The sequence below is a fragment of the Mandrillus leucophaeus genome, unplaced genomic scaffold (genome assembly GCF_000951045.1).
Source record: "Mandrillus leucophaeus isolate KB7577 unplaced genomic scaffold, Mleu.le_1.0 Scaffold18, whole genome shotgun sequence".
Lineage (NCBI taxonomy): Eukaryota > Metazoa > Chordata > Mammalia > Primates > Cercopithecidae > Mandrillus > Mandrillus leucophaeus.
The window spans coordinates 255014-272598 of NW_012101809.1; the positions used below are offsets into that span (position 1 = coordinate 255014).

Sequence of the window (17585 nt, forward strand, 5' to 3'; positions counted from 1 at the left end):
AAAAAAAAAAAAAAAAAAAAAATCCCGAATGTCTCAGATAAACTAGTGAAGCCATTCACGCTAAGGTGTTAGGTGCTGATAATAGTCTAAATGAGTAAACTCCCAGGGCACTTGTTTGAACAACATTAAGGCTTCAGGCACACACTATTAAAATTTAAGGAATGAAGGGGCGAGCAGAGGAATGATTCCCTAATGATGCCATTTTAAGTAGCAATCTGATGGGGGAGAGGGGGACTATTTAGGCAAACTTACACAAATCGGACAGTTGCTCACCAGTGAGAGCGAGGCTGCTAACCTGTGTTTGCTACTCTTTTGCTGAGTGATCCTCTTCCTGCAGGAGCAGATGAGGGTAAATCAGCTGCTGGCATGATTCCTTAAGAGCTGTGAAAAGGCCCAGAAGCCAGGGATACTGTCTTTCTTCTTGCATGACCCTGACCTCAGGTGATCTGGACACCTGGGTCTGGGTCTGCCCACTGTGACTTGAGCAAAAGGAGTGTCAAAGCAGGGGCCAGATGACTGCGAAGTCCCAGAGTCAGAGCGGGCCACGGAAGAGCTGTGCCAGCAGGAGGGCACTTTGTCCCTTCTAGAAGGAAACCCAAAAGCAAGCCCGAAAAGGAGAGAGGGCACACCAAGGAGCCAGATTCAGGGGCCTTATTTTCCTGCCACAAAGGTTCATTCTCACTGCAGCCACTCAGCTTGCACCAGATGTTACCCCATGGCCCTGTTTCCCTTTAGGCCAAGTTTGGAGAAAACCCAAATCCCTTTTCCTGTTCCCCTTAATGCAGATAAGATGGGCTAGCAGTTTCAAAATTTTACTCAAAACTCAGGGAAAACAAAAGAGAAAGAACCAAAGGAAACATTTCCTGTATCAAAAAGAGAAAGCAAAAAAAGGGAGGGAAAAAGTAGATATATTTAGATAAGCTTTAAAAAGAATGAGAACAAATTAAATTGGAAAAAGCAAATTTTTTCAACCAATAATTACATGCCTGATATATAGGCTCTTGGGAGGTACCAGACCCTGCCTGAGGCCCCCCACCCAGAAAACCCACCTTTAGAGATTATAGGTCCAATCTTATTTCTTCTCCTCTCTTCTTCCCTATATTTCCCCTGATTCCCTCCCAGTGGAGGGACTGGGGTTGAAGCAGGGAAATTGTGAGATAAGAGGTAGTGGCTGCCCTCTTCCCTTGTGTGGCGTGCTTCAGGTACCACTCAGAGCATGGTTCAGATAAGCAGCAGGAGACTAGTTGAGGCCAGTTCAGGGGAAAGGAGGGGGACAGAGTCAGAAATTCCCTGGGCCCCTGCAACCCTCTCAATACTAAGAATGCAGGTCCGTTGTGTGTGTATGACTTTGTGTAAAAGCATTCTCACACGTAGCTTCCAGTTGGAGTCTCATAATTAACTGCACAAGATGAGTATGAGAGCTATATTAAATATTACTAGCCTCCTTGTACAGATTAAAATAAAAACTGATGCTTAGAGAGGTTGTATGGTGAGTAAGTAGTGGAACCAGCCCCAGAACCCCAGACTTGGGTACCCCAAGACAGCTTTCCCCTTTTTCTACTATACACCCGCTAAGTGTGGAAAACACTGAAAAATGATGGCAGTCTCCCATTGTCTATCCCTCACCAACATCCTTCTACTTCCTGGGTGATACTGTGATGTCACCCATAGTTGACACTGCAGAAATGTTCTATCTGTCCCCTGTGATTCTGGGAAAACCTCCAAAGACCAACAGTGATTCTGAGATAGCTGCAATCTGTCCTCTGTGACCCCGCAGCTGACAATCGGAAAAAGCAGAGGGTCCCACACCGGGAGCGGAAGCGGCATGACTTCTCCTTGTTTAAGCTTTCGGACACAGAGATGCGGGTGAAGATCTCACCACAGCTTCTGCTGGCCACACACCGCTTCATGGCCACAGGTAGGACAAGTCTCCACTCCGGAGAAGCTAAAACACAATCTCTAGGGTGGGACCCAGGCACCAATCCTTGTTAAAATCTTCCAGCCTGATTCCAGTATGCTGTCAGGACTGAGAAGCACTGTTCTAGGAAGGAGGTTGCCTTAGATAGGGTAATGGATGCACCTACTCTCGTATTGAGCCCCAGGCCTGATCTTATAGAGGAAGAAATGAGTATAATTCAACTCTTCTACCAGAGAGAAGAGCTAAAGAAACCATTGCCGCACTTTTCCCTTTTCTACTCACTTCCTGGCTGAAGCCTGAGGCCATCTCCCTGTCTATTAGACTTACGGTGCCCTAGAGCAATGCCATAGAAGCTATGAATTGCTTAAATACAGAAGTGGATTGTGAATCTTGGGATCTTTAGAAAGAAAAAAAAGTGAGAAAATCCAAAGATAAATTCCTTCTTGTGAAGAAGGTCAAGTTTGTCTTTGAACCCTCTGACCATCCATGCCTAATTATTGTACTGACCTAGAATGATCATATCTATCATGAAGTTCAATATTTAATTAATCCAGCACGTATTTATTGAGTGTATAATGAGCGCTAGCACTGTTTTAGGTGCTAAAGAGTAGAAAATTTTCAGTTGGAGCTGCTTTAAGATAGAATTTCTAGTTCTGAATACAGATTTCTTTTAACTACTTCCCAGAGCATATGTACTATAAGTAATATAAGTTTAACATATGTAATATAAGTAATAGCTGTAATATATAAATATGATGCAAGGATGCCTCATATTATTGACAACTTATTATTTAAATAATTGCCTGTCTCTAGTAACGTGGGATTTCATTTCATTCAGCAGATATATGTCATACAAATAAGCCGGATTAAATTATCTGCATTTCATTCAATTATAGCATTAAAGTATTTGTTGTTTATGTGGCTTAGCTATCCATGTCCAATTTTAAATAATATCAAAGAAAATTAGTAATGAAACAGACATTTCCAGATGGAGACCTGTTTCTCCTGAGGTGCCAGTGCAGGGACACACATCTCCAGAGGACATGGGTAAGGCCCTGAGATGCACACTTGGGATTAGGATTCTCCACTCCAAAGGAACTGCAGAAGCCCTGCCAGCCTGGTGCCCTGGTACATGCATAGGGGGCCCTCATTGTGCCCACTCTGACTCCTCCCAGCTGCCACTGCTGGAATGGGTGGGACACAGCTCATGCTGATTCCTCCCCACCCCCTCACTCTCCTCTAGAAGTGGAGCCCTTTAAGTCTCTATACCTTTCGGAGAAGATCCTGCTCCGGCTCCTGAAACATCCCAACGTGATCCAGGAGCTGAAGTTTGATGAGAAGAACAAGAAGGCCCTGGAACACTACCTCTACCAGCGCAACCGCCCTGTGGACTACTTTGTGCTGCTTCTACAGGTGAGTAGGAAAGTCAGGGAACCTCTAAGGGCCAGATGAGGGCATCTCCAGGGTGAAGAAATGGCCATGCCTCCTTCAGCACCAAGTTCCGGGACTTAGCTGGCTGCCTCAGGAACAAAGCCAGCTGGGTGGACATTTCTTCATGACCCACAGGAGGGGGCTAGACACAGAAGACTGGTGTCCTGGGAGTGCTGGGATCTTTGACATTTAGTCTGACAACTCAGCAATGTTTGGGGTGGGGTGAATACCTCTCCAATAGGGGTTTTGCTTCTAAACTTCCAGAACTGCTGCTCTGCAGAAACTATAATACCTCCTCATCTCTGCTTGAACATCCCCTGAAATGAAACTGCCCACTGCCTGCTGAACTTTAGACAACTCTTCTTTAAACCCTTCTCTCTGTCGAGTGGAAATCTCACCACCTCTGACTTCCTTACTGGTCCCTGCTCTGCTCTCTGGAGGTGCACGGGACACATTCATTCTCTCAGCTGCATTTCTGCCTTTGTAGTTCCTGGAATCTTCTCTCCCTTAAGAGGACCAGGAAGGGGAAAAATGACCTGTTCAAAGAAGTGCAACATCTCCCCAGTGCTCACATAAGTATGATCACCTTCTGCTCTGGATACCTGAATAGGCCTGTCTTAAATAAGTGTCTGACATGATTACAGCTTGTAACACTGCTGGTGCCCTGTCTGGCTTCACCATTAGCTCTGTCACTGATTCCCTGTCCCTTCCCAGCATAACCTTGTGAATCCTAAATACGCTGATTGTGTTTTAGAATCTTAATTAAGCTCACATGAACTTAGAAATGGTCTCCTTGTTACAGTCCACTTCCAACCTCTCTGCTCTGTCACTGTAATTTGCCTCACATATATCTTTCCAAATGGTCTGAACAAAATGACCTCTCTTCTCCAAAAAATGGAGTCATGTGCTTCACTGTTGGAAATCAACAAGAATCCTGTTACATTGTTTGTATAATGTAATGAGCACATAGTTTCATGTCTTGTACTGAATATAAACTTAACAGTTTCCAAATAAAACATGGAATAAAATGTAGTAGCAAGAGTGTAGGCTCAGAAATTTGAAAACTATGGCTTTAAAATCCCATTGTTGCCATCTCCTAACTAACCTTGACCAAGTTATTCAATCTCTGAGCCTCAAAATTGAGTCCCCAGTAAATCCGGGATAAAAATGGCATGGGCTTCATGGGGTTGTGGGGCTAATTGCATGAGAATCTATGCAGTGCACATAACACAGTGTCATGTCCATGCATGCTATGCATTACACGTCAGCTATCACTATTTTTGGCAATGAATTAAACAAGCTTCACATAGAATTAGATTTTATCTTTTTTTTTTTTTTTTTTTTTTTTTGAGATGGAGTCTTGCTCTGTCTCCCAGGCTGGAGTTCAGTGGCCCGATCTCAGTTCACTGCAAGCTCTGCCTCCCTGGTTCAAGCAATTCTCCTGCCTCAGCCTCCCGAGCAGCTAGGACTACAGGCGTGCACCACCACACCCAGCTAATTTTTATATATTTAGTAGAGATGGGGGTTTCACCATATTGGCCAGGCTGGTCTTGAACTCCTGACCTCGTGATCCACCTGCCTTGGCCTCCCAAAGTGCTGAGATTAAGGCGTGAGCCACCACACCCGGCCTAGATTTTATCTTGACCTGACTTAGAAATGGTCCAGTCTTGGACTAAAGCAGTGGGGCAGTTTATGAGGCCCTGGGTTAGCTGGTGCTTAGGCCTGCATCGTGGAAGGGCCGTTACAGTACGCAACGACAGCTTGGTTATTCATGACTGGATGCTGTTTTATGAACAACGAAGCACTGAATTTACTGCAAAGAGCTACTAAAGTTGGAAGTGCTTTCTCAAATGTAAATCTGGAGAGAATTAACATTCCTCTGTGATAAGAACATGGGTCTAGTCCACTTGTTATCCAAGCAGAAATGCTTAAGGTTCTAGTCAATAGTAGAACTGGAAGTGCTCATATACATTCATAGTACACTTCCTTTTTTTTTTTCCCAGGGTAAAGTGGAGGTGGAGGTTGGTAAGGAAGGCCTTCGCTTTGAGAATGGAGCCTTTACTTACTATGGCGTCCCAGCCATCATGACCACTGCTTGCTCAGGTATTCTAGTTTCCATTTGTTTATTGGGAAAGTAATGGGATATGGTAGAAAAAGCAGAGGGTTCAAGTCTTGACTCCTCCTTTGACTCCTGTTAATCACCCTGGACAAGCCATTTAACTTCCTTGGCTTTAGTTCCTTCCTCTGCAAAATGGGTGTATGAATCACTTTTCGTTCAGTTAGTGCTTAAAGAAAAGTGACAAAAATTGAATTGTAAAAAGCAGTAATATTGTCAAGTGTTAGGGATCTAGGGTGGTAGATTTCACTGTGAAAAGACGAGTTTATTTTGCTTTTTATACTGGTTCCCTACCCTTCCATTTAATTGCCTGGTTTTTACAGGGTTAATTGGTGCTGGGGGTGGATAGAAGAGGGAAGATTCCCATAAGAAGTGTGTTTTCTGAGTTGCCTCTGAAACCCACTGCATCCTTCTGTCCTTAGATAATGACGTGCGGAAGGTTGGAAGTCTGGCTGGATCTTCTGTCTTTCGTATGTATCTCTCAAACCCCTTCCTCGTCCTCCCCATCGTAGTCCTGCCTCAGCCCGCTCTGGGGACCTGGACCTGGGCTGGGGCTAAGACAAATGCTGGCAGCCTCTTTGTAATGTTCTGCCAGGAGCACTGCTTCCTGCCAGGTACCCACAGACCATGGGAGCTTAGGTTCTTGTGTCTGGAATGTCTTCTGCGGCTTCTCTGCTCACATGGTTGGGGGATGCAGGGGTTGGGAGGGGAGGCACTGCTTATTGCCACCTTCCAGGAAATGCAGGCAGGTGATTTGTGTGCTTGGGCAGAGGTTCAGCCCTTCCTTCTGTGCAATAACAATTCACTCATGGCCTTTACTCAGAAACTCTCATATGCTATTATTGTGTCTGTGGGGTTTGTCCGCAGTAAGAAGTGACTGCAAGATTTGGGGATGTAAGTTCCACCCTTGTGCAATACGCTGCTTATCTGCTTCTCTTTCCTGCTTCTCCACCTCTCAGCTAGTGGAGAGGTATCTGCCAGCTGGCCATGCATGCTGTTGGTGGGGGGCAGGCACAGGGCTGATGGCTGGTTTGCTCTGCCCCTTCTGTGCTGTGCCTTCTTGCTGTTTCCTGTGTAGTTATTGCACTTGTGTTTAAAGGGCATGGCATTTCTTGTGATTAAAAGTGTGATCCAGAAAGAATTATTTCTCTACATTTCTTTCTGATTCACGGATCTGAATTTTGCTTTCAGCTGTCAGTGTTTACAGTGGCCACTTCAATGCCAAATAGGGTCTTTCCTCGCATCACAAAAAAGATTTTACGTATTCCCTTGTGGTGGGAATTGTCAGAGAGTCCCAGAGCTTGATATCATAGTCCCCGGAACATGGGAAGGTAGATACCATTTTAACATGAGTGAAACTAAGGAAATGACTTGCTTCAAATCACCCAGTAAGTTGGTGACCGGCCAAGATGCTTCCTGGTGTCCTGGCTAGTTCACACAGCACAAGAAAATACAGGTTTCAGATCCATCATATTCTGGAATGCAATTTCTAAGTGAAAATAGTGGAACAATTTACAGTGTAATTGTTACAGTGTAATTGCCCAGCCAGTGGCTGAAATGAAGTACCTGTCCAGTCTGAAGAGTGGCAGAACTTGAGTTAGAGGAGATCTGTAAAATTGAAAAGACCCTGGTACATTATTATACTTAAGACAACGAATCTCAATCAAGGTTGATGAAGGAAGCATCGGTGCTCAGTAGAACTCTCGATGGGCGAGGGACGGGTTACAGGACGTTGGCAAACCTTAGTTCTCTAAAGGAAATTTCCATCATCCGTCACATTAGGGACTACTCCTGGGATTCTAATATGTTACCTAGAAATGTCTGTGATCTCTTCCAGAAGACTGAAAGAGGTGGAAATTCTGAGAAAAAAAAGGCCTACATATGGCTTCCTAGCCCAATGCTGTGGCCAGGCATGGTGGCTCTCACCTGTAATCCCAGCACTTTTGGAGGTCAAGGCGGGTGGATCACGAGGTCAGGAGTTCGAGACCATCCTGGCCAACACGGTGAAACCCCATCTCTACTAAAAATACAAAAATTAGCCAGGCATGGTGACGCATGCCTTTGATCCCAGGTACTTGGGAGGCTGAGGCAGGTGAATCGCTTGAACTGGGGAGGTGGAGATTGCAGTGAGCCAAGATCATGCCACCTTACTCCAGCCTGGCTACAGAGCAAGATTCCATCTCAAAAAAAAAAAAAAAAATTGTTTTAAGTAGAAGGAATATGTTATCTGATTTCTTCCTTTCCTTCCTTCCTGTCTCTAGTTCTTTCTTTCAAAAGCTTTCAATGGCATCAGCGAGATAGAAATAAAGTTGCAACATTGATTTCTCCTTTAAAACTAGTTAACTGAAAAGAAGCATAACACTCTTTCTCTTTCTCTCCCCATGTTACTGAGCATCTCTGTAAATCTTCAGAAGGAAAAAGAAATATTATTAGCCAATAGGGGTAAAAAGACATTTTCCATCCTCCCGGAATCCATACTTAGTGTAGTGAAGTGTGAAGTAACTGCAAAGGCCAGCCATACCCCAGTTATCCTAGGTGAAGGCTCAGCCCATGGTCCAGCCACCCAGCATCTTTCATTGGCCAAGAACCTCAACCCTATAGGTTGAGGGAGAGCTTAAGTCTAAGCCAAAAGGCAATAAAATCTTACAGGGTCTTGGCCCAGCCCCCTCCCCCTATGCTTGAAGCTAGCTTGATCAGCCTTTGAGGATGAGGAGTGAGATTATGAGTTTGCTGGAAGACTGGCACGATGACCTATGCTTCAAAGTTGAACTTGAGGCTACAAAGAAGTCTCTGGCTTTCCTGTGTGAGGCGAAGGGAACACAATCTACACTGTCTTCTTCTTGGTTCTGATTGCCAGGAACCCAGGGTAGCTGGAATAGGTGCACACACAGGTGTGCAGATGTGGAAAGAACAGGTCTCCTTTCTGTTTGGTGTATACATTTATACATTGTATAATACATTGTATACAGTGTTTACAGTTTGGTGTATACAATGTATACAATTTGGTGTATACATTTCTACATTTAGAACTATGATTCTTCTTGAGAATAGAGGGTTTCTTAACTCCATTGTGTCTCATAATATTGGAGGCCCATTCTAATATTCGTTAACATCTCATGTCAGAGTAAAGGATTATCAGGTAGGTCATTTCAAATAAAATCATTTGGTTTAGCAAATAAAACTGCAGAAGCTGTCTATTTCCATATGCTATCATCTGCAGACTGGTTTCATTTAGCTCCTTAAAAAGGACTCTGGGAATGATCAGATAAGAGAGACGAAGACAGGTTCCCATGGGTCCCGTGGCCAGACACCACTTAAAGGGGGAGGGACTGGACTGTTACTATACACTCAACTCTACCCAGGCCCCCAAGTGATAGCCAGCAGCATTTCCAACTCCGTGGAGAAAGAGAAGGAAAAGGGAACAGAGAGATGCTTTGGACCACTGGTACTTACCACGAAGTGGCTATGATTTAATTCAAGTTGATTCACATTAACACTGCTAGAGATATTGTTCTGTAACCAAAGGGAGCTCCTAGGAGTCAGAGGCAGGATCTAGCTTCCTCAAGGATGCCCCTAGCAGGAGCACACGCTTTCCATTCAGGCCTCTGAGTACCCATGCAGGTGCCCTTGGCAGTTGAGCTCCATGGGAGCTGGGAGAGCTTGGTGGGAATGCAGCGCTGGGCTCCCAGCATGTTTGCTGGCTCAAAATGGGAGCCTCAAAGAATGCTGCCTACATGCTTCCCACAGGGCTCGGCTTGTGCTTGTGCCTCTGATTCCAAGATGTGTTGCACATCTTTTCAGATGACTTTCAGCAAAATCCATTTTATTTTCTTGTCTTTCTGGAGAGTGACTTTGTAAGAGGATGTGATTTCTGTGTTTTCAGAGTCAAGATTCCTTTTTGCAGAGAAGTGTGATGTTGTGAAGATCCAGGAACAGACTGTCTCACCCACTTTGTTCTTTGTCTCTTTCCTTTTGTGTTTATATCTTCCCTTTTGCAACTCAAATCCTTGGCCCCTGACTCTTTAGTGCCCGTCTCTGTGTCTCGTACCTTCGCTGTCAGCAGAGGGGACTCTCTGGCGGGCTCCCCAGGTAAACATGCATGGGTGTCTCGGGTCTCCGTAGATCCAGAGGGGTTTGCAAGAAGCCTTTGGCCTCTGTCACTTTCCTGCCTGAGAACTAATCTGTCCAACAGGCACTCTCGTGACTAAGGCATAGCACTTTGCACAAACAGCACTCATTTGCACATACCACCCAGGCATTGCTGGTTCAGTGGTGTCATTTGTGAGCTTACCTCCCAGGAATGTATCTGTGTACGCACATGGAAAAATGGTGGGGTGAGGGATAGTGTGAGTTTTTCCTCATTTGTCTGACTACAGAATGGAGGGATGAGGAGGACAGCATGAATGAAATGGGAATAGTGGAATACTATGCTTTATTTCTACCTATTTTCTTTCTACCTTTCTTTCCTTCCATGTCCTAATCTTCCTAATAATGTTACTGTGTGATCATCATATTCTCACTAGCTCTGCTCATACAAAGAATGCTGTATGTAAAACTTTCAAAACAACTTTTCATTAGGTTTAACCTCTTTTGTTAATAAGTGAAATAGTCACTGGGTTTCTTTTTAATCGGGTAACAATTCCTCATAGAGCTAGATAATAATTGAATGACTGAGTAGAATGCAACAAATCTGAATGATCAACTGTTTGTTTTCATCTCTAGAGGTTGTTCTCTTGGGCTCATAGAGCAAGTAATGACTAAACCAGGAACATATTTGTTAAATTGCCCTGCAGTTAGCACACAGTTCCATTTCCTCTACCCTCTAAATCTGTATCCCTTATCCCATTGCTGGGGTAATGCTACTAAGACCCCACCGCATCCTCAGCCATCGAGAAATTGCTTATGTTTCTCAGTCTGTATAGTAGATCCTCGACATTTAAAAAAGGCTATGTTCTCCAATTTGCAACCTCAGTAGTATTTGTGTTGACTTCTGTTTTTTCCCAAAATCAAATTTTTTCATCAAAAACCATCTGGTCCTCATGTTGATCTATACAAGATAAGTTAACCACCTTGTCAAATTTCACTGACGTTTTTTCTCTCTCTCTCTCGATGGTGATTTTCCATTAAGAAATAGTTTTTCTTGCCTTGTGAGAGCTCATGCCTTAATGATGACTACAGGATCGGACAGTCAATGTGAGATACCAATCTGGTGCCCTCGCCAGCTAAATGGTCTACTCCTACATGCCAGCAAAATTAGAAATGACCACATGATGGACCTTCAAGTTCCTTCACATGCAGTGAATCTTGGTGATGTCAACCGTGTGCTGTGAAGGTTCAGAGGAAAGGGGAGATGCACATTTTAAAAGACTTTCAGCCCAAAAGATCAAAGCGAGGATGCGTTTTCCTTTTTAATTAACCTTCAGTTAACCAGATGACCTAGTTAATTGTAACTTCCCAGTTAAAGGAAGGTTAATTCTAGTTCATCTGTATTGATTATGATAAAGTTCATGATAACCCAATGTCAGACAGAGATGAAAGTGATACCTTCCTGCTGTGCAGAACCTCCAGGAAGTGCTCTGATCCAACTCTGGGTGCTGTCACGTGCCCCTGAGAGTATTTTCAACTTTCCCCCCTTTTCCATGACTGTGGGTATTCAACACAACAAGAGATTAGTGTCAACACAATGCAAACCCTACTCATAAAGAGGTAAGCTTATTCCCATCCTTGGTTTAACTGTGCAAGGTGGAGCAATGGTCGGTACAGTGGGAGAAAACCAGAGGTAGGGAGTGCCTAGCTTCTCCTTTGGCTTATTCCGCTCCACCTTATGTCTGGTCTCTATCTAGAGCTAATCACTGTGCCTTCCCAGTGATCAGGTGACATCCACAGGACCTATTCTGTGATATTTCCTCTGTCATTCTTGCTTTTGTTCCATATCATTAAAAGAAGCAGCCTCAGAGGTCTGGGATTTTGTAGAAAGAAATTCCGGTAACTTCTGGCCCTGTAAGCACAGAGACTTTGGAACCAGGGGTTCTTATTCAGTGCTCGACTGTCCGTTCATAATGTGCATTGAGATCAACAATGATGCCATTTCCTCCTAGAATATGCCAAAGTACCTTAAAAAAATCTTTTTACTTTGCAAAATGTGCTGAGTGGAAATACTGATTTCTGATCCAGATACATTAATTTACATATATGCTAAATCTCAACCCTATCTTATATGGGGGAAAAATAAATCCTAGAAACCAGTAGGGTCTTTAGGTCTAAAAAAGAACTGTCATTGTCTTATTTGACGCCCCACAATCACTTTGGGAGATAGGCAGGAATTGTCATTGAAAAACAACAGACAAAAAAACAGGCTCTGAGAAAGTCAGTCAGTGTTGTATGTGTAGTAGATATGTAGAGGGACAAGGACTGGAATCTAAGTCTTAGATCGTGCTCTCCACCTACTGCCTGAGACCTTGCTTTACCTCTGAATATAGACATTTTGTGCCCTCTAGAGGGCTGTGATTTATTTGCATTTTGAAAGCAGTGCTAATAACAAATCTGGTGCTCACACTAGATTGAGGCCAGAGGTCTCTGCACCAAATATTGCCATCATTATCCATGGGGAGTCTCTTTCTATTTGAGCCTTAGTTTGAAATAAGAGCACAGTGGTTTGCAGATTACCTCCAGGGTGTGGTGTGGTTAACCAACTTGGCAGGTGCTTTCATTTAAAAATGAAACTTCTGATCAGGGGTTTCCCCTGAAAGTACACAGCCCCACTGCAGTTATCATTCCCTTTCCCCAAATTCGCTCCTTCTTTCTTCTCCTGGTGGTGGAGATAATTTTGAATTCCCCATGACAGTTCTTTCAAATCCACAAAAGCACAGAGACAGAGACTTTGGAACCAAGGGTTCTTTTCAGTGCTCAGTTATCCATTCATAATGTGCACTGAGATCAATAATGACAGTTTTCTCCTCAAATATACAGGGAATCTCTAAAAATAAGATTTCTACTTTGCAAAATGTGGTAAGTGGAAATAATCCTTCGGGTCGGCTCTTGTGTGATGAGCATTTGGGAACCGTTAAAGCTCCGTGTAAAGTGAGTGAGTTCATCTGGGATCCTAACTTGGGCTCAGAGTTCACACTGTAGTTTTGACAGACAGTGGCTTTGGTGTTTGGTTGTCTGATGCTAAATGTTGCCCCAGTATAACGAATTTTAATAATGCTAGTTTGTACTCTTACAGGTCTATGTAATTAAGCTTCCTGATCCATTTTGGAGAACAGAGATGGCCCATGGCACAATCACAGTCAGACCAAAGTAGGCCATTCCTCCTCATCCCTCACTGATGCTACAAAAGATGTAGGCAGGCAGCCCCTGAACCCTCCTTTTTCCTCAAATCCCCATAAGGAAAATGGGAGCTTAGCATTCTACTTCTGTATCTTGGGGTCTGCTTCCAGGATAGGGTTGTGAAGGCTCCCTGGATGCAGGTGTCACAAATGAAGCAAGAGTCCCAGAGCTGCTGCGTCCAGATTTTCAGGGCCCCTGACTATGACTGCAGAAGGAGAGGAGATTCCATCCAGCCCCAACTCAGTGTGAATTCCTCTTCCATACCCTTTGCCACCCTGCCCCCGATTTTACCCTGGTGCCTTCTCCACCCAAACCTCAGCAATCCAAGTAGCCAACCCAGGACAGGTATCTCTTACAGACTGACCACTCAAAGGCTACAGGAATGAGGTTTGTCACAATTTCATAGAGCAAAAAACCCTGCTCCTCATCACCCAGTTACACCTGAGCCAACCTGAGGGTCTGATGCAAGAGCAAGAGTGGGCAAGGGATGGGTTGGTGGCTTAGCCTGCCACCTGTTGACAGGTCCCGTGGTCGGTGTTACGTATCACTGTTTGATCTGTCTCCTTCCAGACCTCCTTGCACTATACTTAGGATTTTCCTCCTTGCTTCACTCCCCCAAACTGTGCCTCTGTGCTTTTAGGATATGCCAAGGGGAATTACACAACTTGAACTAGTTTGCCATGCTGCTAGGACACTCGTCTGTTACTGATTTCTTCTGCTTTTTATTAAAAGCATTTCCATGTCCCTTGCTCAGAAACTTCTGAGTGTATGTGCACAATTACCAAAATGCCAAGTCATCAGCATCCCACCTATTGAGGAATGTCAGACTCCAGGACACGAAAACATTGATCTCGCACAATACCCAGAGGAGCTGGGACTTTCTCATGGAGTAAAGGTTCTTTTTTCTTTTAAAAATTGCTTTTATAGACTCAATCTTTGTAAGACAGTTGTATCGTTTGGTGTTGGGAATCCTTTATGATTTTATAAATAAACTTTCAATAGCATTGTTTTTACTTTAAAAAAAAAAAAAAAAAAAGACGTGTTTTTCCTCCTCCCAGCATAACAGTGATGTAGCTTGTGTTTGACATGTGAGTCCCTGTGGGTGTCACCCACACTGGGTGCCAGTGAAACGATGAGAGCTTTGGGGGGAACTGGGATGTAGTTGTTGCCTCTGTCTCCAACAGGAGAAGCTTCCACAGATGGAAGGAGTTTAGTAGATAAAATAGGGCTCTTTCTCTGCTGTCCTCCCTGAACATATCTTGAACTGTGATGTAAGAAATGAGGATATGGAACAACTGGTGTAGGGTGTGTGAAGCCCATGTCTGGCCAGGCAAAGTGGAGGATTATTGAGAAATGGTGGTGATTCTCTGGGCAGCTGAAGCCGTAAGCCCTGCTCACACTTTCTTCCCTTGGTTATGTCCAAACTGAGTTGAGGTCAAAACCCACCAGGTCAAGGTATGGTTTTCCAGATGCTGCACTGGGGCCAAAGAAGCTACTCTTGGGCAGGACTCCCTGTCCCGCTTTTCTGCAGCAACTAGCCTGGAGGAAAGAACGCAGACTTATCCAGCCGCCACCCTAAAACAGCCACAGATGGGTCTGGCCAAGTCAGAACTCATCAATTTGTTCTTTTTTTTTTTCTTTTTTTTTTTTAAATATAGATTTAGGGGATACAAGTGCATTTTTGTTACACAGATATATTGCATAGTGGTGAAGTCTGAGCTTTTAGTGTGGCCATCACCCCAATAGTATACATTGTACTCATTAAGTAATTTCTATCCCTCACCCTCTCCTGCCCTTCTGGGTCTTCAATGTCTATTATTTCTCTGTGTCCACTTGTACATATTATTTAGCTCCCACTTACAAGAGAAATAATGCAGCCTTTGACTTTCTGAGTTATTTCACTTAAGATAATGGCCTCTATTTCCATCCATGTTGCTGCAAAAGACATGATTTCGTTCTTTTTATGGCTGAATAATATTTCATTGTGTGTGCACACACACACAAACAACACACAGAAACACACACATATGTACAAAATCACATTTTCTTTATCCAGTCATCCATTGATGGACACTTGGGTTGATTCTGTATCTTTGCTATTGTGAATAGTGTTGCAATAAACATACATGTACAGGTATCTTTTTTACATAATTTCTTTTCCTTTGGGTAGATACCCAGCCGTGGGATTGCTGGCTTGAATGGTAGTTCTATTTTTAAGAATTCGTCAGTTTGTTTTCAACGGATCAGGCCCGGAAGTGAAATGTACCTTTTTCTATCCAACACTACTGCTTTTTACAATCACCTTGGTGCTGCATGTTGTCTTCTACAGCACCATCGCTGTCCCTGTCCCTGTCAGTTCTTAGTCGCTCTGGAGAAGGATCTGGTCCCTCATCACACAGTGGATGGGTAGGGCCCTAGGCATCTGACTTCAGGGCCCCCTGTTTCACATACCCTTATTAAACAGTCTTTCTGCTCCATGTGGCCTCTTCCTCAAGTTACTGGGCCAAGGCCTGAGACTTCTTGGTGCCCTTTGATTCTAGTTGCACACTATTTTACTCTATCCAGCCACATTTCTGGAGGGTCCTGCTCCCCACCCTCGCTTCTTGGGGAAGTCAGCTTCCCCAGAATGACTTTAGGTTTGTGATGATTTAAGAGCATTGGTGACTTTAAGAGCTTTAGTTTGATGATTTAAGAGCTTTAATGACTTTAGCTTTATGATGATTTAAGATCTCTGAAACCTTTTTATACAACAAATTTAGATCATAAACTGTAAGAGTCATTGTATTGCCCTGTGGGACCCTGACGTGCTGATTCATTTATTCTACACATTTTCCTTGAGTACCTTCTCTAGGCCAGGCACGGTGCTAGGTGCTGGGCGTACAATGAGGATAACCAGAGAAGACAACGTCTCTGCCCTCGTGGAATTAAAAGTTGAATTAAGTAGATGTAACAAGTAGTTACTAATATGTAATTAATGCTTGTGAAAGTGCTTTGAAAGGATGGACAGGGGATCATGATAGAGTAGAACAGGAGGAATCTTCCTGCGATGACCAGACAAGGTCTTCAGAGAAGGTGGTGCCTCAGCTGAGAGCTAATGACTGAGGAGCAGACAGCCATTAGCTGAGGGGGGAGGATGTGGGGTGGGGAGGGGAAATGGGCATTCATTGAGGTGGGCAAAGCCTGCATGGTTAAGAACACCCAAGGAGGCCAGTGGCTAAAGCAAAGCAAGAGAGGGGAAAGGAGGCCCCAAGATAAGATCAGATAGGAAAGCAGGGAACAGGTCACGGCAAGGAATTTGGATTTTATTCAGACACAATAGGAAGCTGATTTGTGTTTTAAAAATGCGATTCTGGCAGCTGAGGTGAAAACAGATTATAAGATAGTAAGTGGGGAGACTGTGGTCCAGGTGAGGCTGAGGTAGCTGGGATTTGAGTGGAGACAGAGATAGGACCGATGGGCTCATTATGTCAGATGGATAGCGAGGCTCCATGGGGGGCTGAGGGAGCGGCAGGAGTCAAGGACAATCCCGGGGTTTCTGGTTTCAGCAACTGCATGTAAGTGGATGACACTTACTGAGAAGGGGAAGACTGGAAGTGGACTCCTTAATTCTCTAATCAGATCAAGGCAGTGATGATTATGGTTCTAATGAGAAAATGATTCAACCTATCGTTTTACTCTGTCTGCTGCATGGTTTGCCAGGCAACAGCTTGGCAGCTAAATAGATCATCAACTTTCCATGACTCATTCCAAATAGATGCTAATCAAATATTTTGCTTTATCTCAAGAGACAGGATTAAATTCCCAAGGTTCTACCCTGAAAGAGCAGAATCTATAAATAATCTGATTCTTCATTTGAGCCCCCTGAGCTAAATCTGTGTTAAGAGAAGCTGACAGCCTCCTCATCCCCTTTTTTGGAAGAAGCAGAAGGATTGGGGGAGCTTTGCAGTCTACCACTTGGGGTGGTTCCATGGTTGAGATGATGCTGGAGTTACCTTTGGTATCTTCTTTTCTGTTGTTCCTGGAGAGGGCAGCTCACATAAAACCAAGTGACGCGGTCTCAATCGAACGTTTCCAAGAAGTGTTTCTTAAAAATGTGAAAAGAACCTGGCTAAAGCATTCAGGAGATCTTTGACAGAAGGCCTGCAAATTATCCCAGTGCCCCCCTCAGGCCTATGCAAGAGGGAGCCCAGCCCTAGACCCACACCTTGGCCCTTCTCAGTCCAGCCCATCTATATGGGGCAAGGAGTTCTCAGGGCCAAAGGGAGGTGCTGAGCCAAAGCCTGTGTCCTCCCTTCTAAACCACATTTCAGATATCCAGAATCCTGGAATCCCCACCCAAACAGTCCTAGGGGACTGGGGGTCCAGAAGCCCTAGGGGCAGGGCTGGCTATCCACCCACGGCTCTGTTTTCTGGCATGGTTGCTATGAACATTTGTCAAGGAAGAGGATAAGCCTGTTTTTACCATTTATTAATGTAACTTCTAACTTAAAAATATTTATCCTTGTGGTTTGTGGGCTTCCGTTTGTCCCAGGCCCTGCCAATGTGGGAGCAGGCCTGAGTTCTTCCCACTATAATGTAAGGCCACATGAAGATTGGTTGCCTGTGCTGTGACAGATGGTTTTGAGGGCAAACCCAAGGCCTTGGCCTTTCTAAAATAAGTTTTGTGATTGGAGTTGATGTAAAATACCTCACCATGGTAGAGGGGCTCATGGTCTAGGGTAGCAAGCCACGCTTATAGTACCGACATCATCTCGTGCAGGGTCCTTGTGCACCTAATCTGAAGACAAGAAC

At 44.2% G+C, this 17585-nt stretch overlaps 1 protein-coding gene across 3 annotated transcripts in view; it reads left to right on the plus strand.

The window, feature by feature from the left end:
* CNNM1 (cyclin and CBS domain divalent metal cation transport mediator 1) overlaps positions 1-17585 on the plus strand; it is a 74198-nt gene that overhangs the window by 39083 nt on the left and 17530 nt on the right. For 2 of the 3 annotated variants that reach the window (XM_011977372.1, XM_011977373.1), the window contains exons 3-6: positions 1778-1918; positions 3162-3331; positions 5353-5452; positions 5888-5935. In XM_011977372.1, coding sequence (XP_011832762.1) covers positions 1778-1918; positions 3162-3331; positions 5353-5452; positions 5888-5935 — 459 coding nt within the window. Of the gene's footprint in view, positions 1-1777; positions 1919-3161; positions 3332-5352; positions 5453-5887; positions 5936-9491; positions 9555-17585 lie in introns of all 3 variants that reach the window. The other variant, XM_011977371.1, reaches the window with a different exon arrangement.